General features: G+C 38.1%; 2 protein-coding genes across 2 annotated transcripts in view; both read left to right on the forward strand.

The window, feature by feature from the left end:
• Positions 1 to 644: 644 nt before the first annotated feature.
• LOC109472801 (sushi, von Willebrand factor type A, EGF and pentraxin domain-containing protein 1-like) lies at positions 645 to 7152 on the forward strand. Its single transcript, XM_019772667.1, has 6 exons — positions 645 to 654; positions 819 to 979; positions 2005 to 2113; positions 5678 to 5878; positions 6479 to 6712; positions 6908 to 7152. The coding sequence occupies exons 1-6, from the start codon at positions 645 to 647 to the stop codon at positions 7150 to 7152; spliced, it is 960 nt and encodes a 319-aa protein (XP_019628226.1).
• Positions 7153 to 8965: 1813 nt separating this feature from the next.
• The window catches only part of LOC109472802 (sushi, von Willebrand factor type A, EGF and pentraxin domain-containing protein 1-like), a 9159-nt gene continuing 8938 nt past the window's right edge, over positions 8966 to 9186 (forward strand). The window contains exon 1 of the mRNA XM_019772668.1: positions 8966 to 9076. The gene's annotated coding sequence lies outside the window, so the exon portion shown is untranslated. The remainder of the gene's footprint in view (positions 9077 to 9186) is intronic.

Here is a 9186-nt window from a genome sequence, read left to right on the forward strand (position 1 = left end):
AGCAATGACATATGGTAATTACTTCAAAATATGCATGCATTATATACAATACTTATCTTTAAAGTGCAGTAAAACAATGTGAAAATTATCCGAGATTATTTGTTTATTATAACTACAGGAAATGCGTACTTAGATGGACTAGTTTTAATTTATAATAACAAATTCAATATTGTTACTTTTCAGCCATAACCTGTGCACGACTAAATCCACTACCCAATGCGGTAGCAAACCCAAGCACCTGCACCATGAGCAAAACAAGCTACCTTGACAGCTGCATTTTCTCCTGCAAACCTGGATATAGCAGCACCAACGGACAGACGACTCTAGTGACTACATGTGGCGCTCCCTCGATCCCTGGCAGCAGCAACGGGACGTGGACAGAACCAATCGATGGCTTCTCCTGTGAAGGTAGATACTTGACACTTTAGTATATCATGTGACTCATTGGTTTAATATAAGGAAGTATCCTACATATCATGTATGTTTACTAAATAGGATTGTTTCCTTGGTTAAAAAAATAAGGCCACAACAAGTAAATTTTATGGATGACATCAGAAACAAAATCTTGTCCATTTTTAGAAAAGAAAGTTGTTGCCCTGTGACATTGATGTGCATGCCTAAAATAGGCAAAGCTGTCCGTTGCCATGCCGGAACGTGGGTGACAGATAAATGTCAAAAGTTTGAGGAGACACGACGGGGCTCTAATTTATTGTTTTGTCATTTCCAGTGAACATTTTCATTCTTCTAATATTCGATGCAATTGATACCATCCACTTGCTGTTGAGTAATTAACCTTAAACAATCCTTTTTAAACACAGATACAACACCTCCAAGCATAATCTGCCCAGGTGACATCACAGCAGACAACGACCCGGGTCTGGACAGTGCCGAGGTGACATGGACAGCACCAGTTGCTACTGACACCACGGGAGTTACACCTGTGGTCCTCAGTAGTGTTACACCGCCACATAGGTTCTCAGTTGGAACACACATCGTAAACTACACAGCAATAGATGAAGCAGACCTTATGGATTCATGTTACTTTGAAGTAGAAATAAAAGGTACAGATATTTGTAGTAGGATAGACCTAGACAGTTTTCTCTGCAATATTAATGTGTCTAATGACCATCTATAGCATACATGTATGTGTTAACATAACTACAACAAGTCAATTATTAGTAACTTGCTATGTAAGCTAAAACATTGAAATTTTTCTTTTAACAAAAAGATTAGAAAACATACCAGCAAATTTGCATGGGTTATGGAAAATTGTAAAATACTAACAATGGTTTAATTTATAACCAAAACAAATGTTTATCGGAATCATAGACCATAGAATTATAATTTTATGCATATAATCAAAATATACCACTTCCAAATTAACACAGATGTCGAACCACCAACGCTGTTGAGCTGCCCAGATGACATCATTGTTTCTACAGAACAACGTGAAATAAAGGTTTATTGGGAAGAGCCAACATTTGTGGATAATGCAGATGATGACTTAATGATTTTCAAGGTAACATAACGTTAAATTTGCTTTTATAACAAAGTTTGCATTCAATGAAAGCAATAAATTTTTAATTGGATGTTCTAACAGTATCAAGATAAATTCAATATACTTTTTCTTTCTAATTTGGGAAGTTGTATAGAAGCTTTTCTTCATCTACATTTCTTCTTTGAAAGTATCAAAGCAATAAACATTAGGTAACAGCTGTGACTGAAATAAATGACATATATTTGGTTAAATTCAGCTGCCTTGACCTAAGTGCTTTACAGTGGCATACATTTACTGTACCTGTACAAAACTACACGGTCGTTTCACGTATGCGAGGTTAGGAGTAGGTCGACACCAACATATGAACAAGAAGGCATTCGATTTTTCAGGTCATATCGCCAGTCCATATGTTACACTTTGTTACCACCTTAAATGCTTTATACCCATCATAACATGGATACACTTTGTAACTTTTTTATGATGTTTCATTTATTTTTCAAATTCAGACAGCTGAAAATGGAACAGAATTCTACCGGGGTACCTACATCGTTGAGTATCGTGCAACAGATAATGGAGGCAATACCAAGACATGTGAATTTACTATAGATGTTGTTCGTAAGTACACCGTATTCTGACAGTCTGTACTATGCTGTATTACAACACAGAGCTATCATGAGGATGTATTGTGCAGCTTGCATTGGTACATTTTCCTTAATCTGATGTATCATGGAGCACTTTTTTTCATATTCAAGCTGTGGTTATTGAATAGGCAAATTTATGATTTAAATGTTCTCAAAAAATTTTGTGATTTTCTTTGGTCAGGCTAAAGCAGCCATAGGCTAAAGTTTGCTGCCGCCACGCCGCGTGCCTGCGAAGCTGGTGTGTTACGCCGAAAGGCGGTTATACCGGCTATACAGATACAGATACAGAAAGGCGGTTTCGGATATTTGACTGACTGTACTGGCAAAGCCTGAATTCTTTTTTGCAGCCGCCTGTTTATCAACATTTTATCCAACTTCTCTGTCCTGAGTTCCCTAATTTTTTTAACCTTCTTAATTTTCCCCATTTAGGTGTATTTGGCAGATGTACACATGGTAAATTACTTTGTAATTTGAAATAAATTTACTCCATGTTCATTTTTTAACCATGATTACTGAGGGATGCGAGTCATTATTTCACTCCATTCTAGTATGGAGTGAAATACTGCTTTTTCTGATGTTTCTTCTCCTTCTCCTCCTCCTCCTCCTTCTTCTCCTGCCACTTCTTTAAATTGATTCAACTCCTTCATTTTTGGGCGAAATTACCTGGAATTTCGTATAGAGGTAGAGTGGGTAAATACCCCTAGGCTTTTTAATTTTTTTTTGATACAAGCTTTTACAATCGTTTTATTTGCTTTTTTAACGGTCCCCATAGGAAAGTACTGTGGGGGCGTACGCGCGTGACGTAATAAGAAAGGAATTCGGCGGCATGCCCATATATGGGCATGCAAGCATGAACCTGACGCAGACCAATCTATTCTTCTTGCTGATTGGCTGTTGGATTTGATTGGATTAACTCTATTAACATCTGTTCAAAGCCATTCCATGTTGACAATATGAACTCAAGTGTTTTGGTAGGTACAGCACAGGCCACGAAATACGCATCAATTTTCGAGGGACGTTCTGCGGGAGAGTGCAGGACGCTGTGCGGGACTTCCCTCGGGAGAGTGCGGGACGTCCTCCGGGAGAGTGCGATACGTTCTGCGGGAGAGTGCGGTACGTCCAGCGGGAGAGTGCGGTACGTTCTGCGGGAGCCAGACATTTTGCTCTTCTCTGTTGGAACAACGCAAGTTGGAGGTCAATGACCTGTGCCGGCGTGTAAACAAAAAAGTTACGCGGTACGTAATGTGTATCGTCGGCGCGCGCGCCACGGTATCAACAATTTTCCGCAATCTTTACCAACTAGTATTATCTAGGTTCTGTTATCGATCTCCGAAGAATCACCAAAATTGTAGAGTGGACAGGCGTTCGTTTGTTGTTGTTGAGAACATCGCGAGACGGTTTCCTGGCGAGCGTCGAGGGCTTGCATGCCCAACTGTTTTCGAAGATTGGACAGGGAGCGGCTGTAATATCAAAGGAGCCGGCGGCTTCTGCTAGCTGGGTTGATAGTTAAGTAATATCAAGGTGGTTCAAAAGCAAACCTGATAAAGAAGGAAACCCCGTAGTTAATATTTGAAAGTCTTGGTGCCTTGAAGCGATCGATACTGCCATGCTGTTTACTTTATATGACATACAATGCAGTGAGTGATGTGTATCGTACCGAGTTAGCTCGGTTGGTAACGCGCAAGGCGGCAATCCCAGAAATTGTGAGTTCGAACCCCAGTGCATCGGATATTAACATTTTTAACAATTTTATCATTTTTAACAATTTTATCAGTTTTAACAATTTTATCAGTTTTAACAATTTTATCAGTTTTAACGAACAATTCTGCATTTTAACAATTTCAACATTTTTATTTTCTTTTCGTTGTTTTGCTTTTAACATTCAAAAACTGATTGTTCCTACTCAAGAATGTCAATAACTTAGAATGTTAGTCTTTTGTATTTTTCCAACATACAAACTAAAATCACTTTGATGTTGTCACAAAAGTATGGAGCTGACAAGAGAGAAGGAGTACGGCACTGTGCCAGTGTGAAGAATCTACAGAGGTATTACCAGTCACTAGTAGCAAGAGATAGACCACATTGAATGATGACGATGAGGACGAATCATATGAAGTACTATCACAGCTAGTACAGAAATTCTACTGCTTTACTTTACTTTACTTTCTTTCACTCTGTACATGCAATTAGCTCACTGGCATGATTTTAAAATAAAGGTTATGATAATCATATTATATGTATAGCTTATTCAATGTATGGCTTCATAGTTTATGTGATTGTTAATAATTAAGGCCATGTTGATTTGATTGTATGGATGGCATCTGTGTGCGCATCGGTTTTCGTTAATTTAAAACTAAGTTTACGACATTCATACAAAACATCTGGAAACTAAGCAAACATACTCTGTAAATTTATTACTGTAATTCCCAATTTTTTTCTACTGTACCGCAACGTAACGCAAGCGGGAGGTCTATGTTCACGGTTTCACTGTCACCTCTGTACCGTGAACTTATCATTACAGTTAGGGAATAATTCCTGGACTTTCTTTTTCCTGCAACTGTCACCACCGTGAATATATAGTTCCGCGAACATGTCCATGTTTCTCAGACCGTGAAAATTTTGCTACCGTTAGTAGTAGTTGCAATTTCGTCATTAGTAGTATTTAGATACCTGCAATATATAACTTGAGATTGAGATAAGTGTAAAGTAAAGCTGTCGAGATTTAAAGTGCTTGTCGTTGTATCTTTGTAAAAAAATAAGGGAGATAATGGCCAAGTGCCATTTTTGTAAATATCTGTCGAGATTCAAAAAGCTTGTCCTTGTATAATTGCAGTATGATTTATTCAGAATCTTCTATTTTTGTATGGGGAGGGAGATGGAGTGAAATATTACATTTGCTCCGAAGCAAATGTTGGCCTTTCTAGTTTAAAGCTAAGTTTACGACAATGATACAAAACATCTGGAAACTAAGCAAACATACTCTGTAAATTTATTACTGTAATTCCCAATTTTTTTTCACTGTACCGCAACGTAACGCAAGCGGGAGGTCTATGTTCACGGTTTCACTGTCACCTCTGTACCGTGAACTTATCATTACAGTTAGGGAATAATTCCTGGACTTTCTTTTTCCTGCAACTGTCACCACCGTGAATATATAGTTCCGCGAACATGTCCATGTTTCTCAGACCGTGAAAATTTTGCTACCGTTAGTAGTAGTTGCAATTTCGTCATTAGTAGTATTTAGATACCTGCAATATATAACTTGAGATTGAGATAAGTGTAAAGTAAAGCTGTCGAGATTTAAAGTGCTTGTCGTTGTATCTTTGTAAAAAAATAAGGGAGATAATGGCCAAGTGCCATTTTTGTAAATATCTGTCGAGATTCAAAAAGCTTGTCCTTGTATAATTGCAGTATGATTTATTCAGAATCTTCTATTTTTGTATGGGGAGGGAGATGGAGTGAAATATTACATTTGCTCCGAAGCAAATGTTGGCCTTTCTAGTTTCACTCTATATTTGTATTTGTCTTGCTGCTTTAGCCCGTAGGTGTGAGTACTATCGACCGCCTGTAAACGGAGCTACAGCATGTGACACCTGGCTATATGGGCAATTCTGCACAGTACTTTGCAACCATCTGTACGAGTTTGCAACAAGCCCAGCTCAACTCTATGTCTGTGGTGGATCAGGGGACTGGAGTACCTTCCCACTTGGTAACTCACTCCCTTGGCCAGATTGTTCTGGTAAGTATGACAATCAGTTAGAACTCGGTTAACAAAAGCAAGGTTCAATATTCGGCATGCTTGGGGCGTGTATGGATGGTCATGGGAACAACGCCTGCCTTGTAGAAAATGTTGTGGTCTACTCTGGACGTCTATTTTGATAGCTTATGATTTGATGCAGTGTCATGTGTGATGCTTGGATATCCTTTCTGGCTATGTATAAAGTTGTGTGTCTGATTGACTTTCTGAAAGTAAACTGACTCAAAGACAATTCTAGCTGTTAAGGTGGGCTGTTTAGGGAGAAGATAGTCAAGTAAATAAGGCTAACTCCACCGAGCCTAGAAGAAAACCCGTTAGACTGAGACTAGGTATTACAAGTTTACAATTAGATCCACTAGAACTGTTTATTGATTATAGGGGTACTTTACATGGAAAACATAAGGGGAACAGACCAGACGATTAACTGGACATTTGCTTTCCGACAAACGTTTAGAGGTCCTGATTTTACAGCAACAGCAAATTCAAACAGATGTATCACGTTTGTATTTGACCTATATTTATTTATTCAATGTCTAAGGCGATAAGTGCGTTTACATACTACGTGGATTCTGTTGTTTACAGAACGAAGGGATCCCAATGAAGTTCACAAAGGTCTGGAGGCACAGTATTTCGTGGGTGACTGCCATGACGAAAGTACTCAACTCAGCATCAAGCAGCAGTACCTTGAAATCCTGCAAGGTTCAATATTCGCCATGATAGGAGCTTGTACGGATGATCAAGGGAACAACGCCTGCCTTGTAGAAAATGTGGTGGTCCACTCTGGCGGAGTAAATGGCACAATAACAACGCATAAACGTGAGGATACGTTAATCAAGGCATATGATAATCATTTCAAATGTGCATGCATTATATACAATTCTTGTCTTTGAAGTGCAACAAAATAATGTCAAAATTATCCGAGATAAATTCTTTATTTTAATTTAAGGAACTGCTTACTTGGATGGACATGTTTTAATGTATAATAACAAATTCAATATTGTTATTTTTCAGCCATAACTTGTTCACGACTTAACCCACTACCCAATGCGGTAGCATACCCAAGCAACTGTACCATGAGCAAAACAAGCTACCTTGACAGCTGTATTTTCTCCTGCAAACCTGGATATAGCAGTACCAACGGACAGACGACTCTAGTGACTACATGTGGTGCTTCTTCGATCCCTGGCAGCAGCGACGGGACATGGACAGAACCGATCGATGGCTTCAATTGTGAAGGTGGATACTTGACACTTTAGTATATCATATGACTCATTGGTTAAATATAAGAGAATGGTTAAATGAATTTTCGGAAGCAAATTACTACCAACCTTGCTTCTTTATAGCGCTGTGAGAGGTGTTCCACATATTCTGTGTGTTTACGTTTACTAACTTAAAAGTGAAGTTGAATTGTTTCCTTGGTTAAAACATAAGGCAACAACAAGTAAATTTTAAGGATGACATTAGACATGTTCGTCTAATTTTAGAAATAAAACTTGTTGTTCTGTGACAGTTGTGAGCATGTCTAAAAAACAAAGATGTCCATTGCCATGCCAGAACGTAGATGACAGATAAATATGAAAAGTCTGAGGAGACACGAGAGGGCTCTAATTCATTGTTTTGTCATTTTCAGTGAACAGTTTCATTCATTTAATATGTGATGTCATTGATACAGTTCACTTGTTGTGGAATAATTAACCCTAAACAATACTTTTTAAATACAGATACAACACCTCCAAGCATAACCTGCCCAGCTGACATCACTGCAGACAACGACCCGGGTCTGGACAGTGCCGAGGTGACCTGGGCAGCACCAGTTGCTACAGACACCACGGGAGTTACACCTGTGGTCCTCGGCAGTGTCACACCGCCACATAGGTTTACTATAGGACGGCACACTTTGAACTACACGGCGGTTGACGAGGCAGGGCTTTCATCTTCGTGCGATTTTCAAGTCAGAATACGGGGTATGTACATGTTTCTAACTCTATGTTTTTGAATGTTTAACCCGGTAAAGGTTACACCGCCACATAGAATCTCAGTCGGAACACACACTATAAACTACACAGCATAAACTACACAGCAATAGATGAAGCAGACCTTATGCATTCATGTTACTTTGTAGTAGAAATAAAAGGTACATATATTTAAAGTAGGATAGACCTAGACAGTTTCCTTCTGCAATATTAATGTGTCTAATGACCATCTATAGCATACATGCATGTGTTTACATGACTACAACAAGTCAATTAAGTAATGTAAGCTAAAACATTGGAATTTTTTTTTAGCAAAAAGATTGGAAAACATACCAGCAAGTTTGCATGGATTATGGAAATTGTAAAATACTAACAATGGTTTAATTTATAACCAAAGCAAATGTTTATCGGAATCATAGACCATAGAATCATAATTCTATGCATATAATCAAAATATAACACTTCCAACTTAACACAGATGTCGAACCACCAACGCTGTTGAGCTGCCCAGATGACATCATTGCTTTCGCAGACCAACATGTGATAAGGGTTTATTGGGAAGAGCCAACATTTGTGGATAATGCAGATAATGACTTAATGATTTTCAAGGTAACATAACGTTAACTTTGCTTTTATAACAAAGTTTGCATTCAATGCAAGCACTGAATTTTTAATTGGATGTTCTAACAGTATCAAGATAAATTTAATATACTTTTTTTCTAATTTGGGAACTTGTATAGAAACTTTTCTTCATCTACATTTCTTCTTTAAAAGTATTAAGGCAATAAATATTAGGTAACAGCTGTGACTGAAATAAATGGCATATATGTGGTTAAAATTAAGCTGCCTTGACCTAAGTGATTTACAGTTGCATGCATTTACTGTACCTGTGCAAAATTACACGGTCATTTCACGTATGCAAGGTTCGGAGTAGGTCGGCACCAACTTATTAACGAGAAGACATCCAATTTTCTTTAAGGTCCTATTGCCAGTCCATATGTTACAACTAGTTGCGACCTTAAATTAGTTATACTCATCATAACATGGATACACATTGTAATTTTTTTGTAACGATGTTTCATTTTTTTTTAAATTCAGACAAAAGAAAACGGAACAGAATTCTACTGGGGTACCTACATCGTTGAGTATCGTGCAGAGGATGATGGAGGCAATACCAAGACATGTGAATTTACTATAGATGTTGTTCGTAAGTACACCGTATTCTGACAGTCTGTACTATGTTGTATTACAACACAGAGCTATCATGAGGATGTATTGTGCAGCTTGCATTGGTACATTTGCCTTAACCCTATCTAG

Source organism: Branchiostoma belcheri, unplaced genomic scaffold (assembly GCF_001625305.1).
Source record: "Branchiostoma belcheri isolate BF01 breed outbred unplaced genomic scaffold, Haploidv18h27 scaffold283, whole genome shotgun sequence".
NCBI lineage: Eukaryota > Metazoa > Chordata > Leptocardii > Amphioxiformes > Branchiostomatidae > Branchiostoma > Branchiostoma belcheri.

Coding starts and splice junctions, on each gene's coding strand:
- LOC109472801 (XM_019772667.1), top strand. Junction 2,114..5,677: donor ATTTACTATAGATGTTGTTC/GTAAGTACACCG, acceptor TTGCTGCTTTAG/CCCGTAGGTGTGAGTACTAT. Junction 6,713..6,907: donor CACAATAACAACGCATAAAC/GTGAGGATACGT, acceptor GTTATTTTTCAG/CCATAACTTGTTCACGACTT.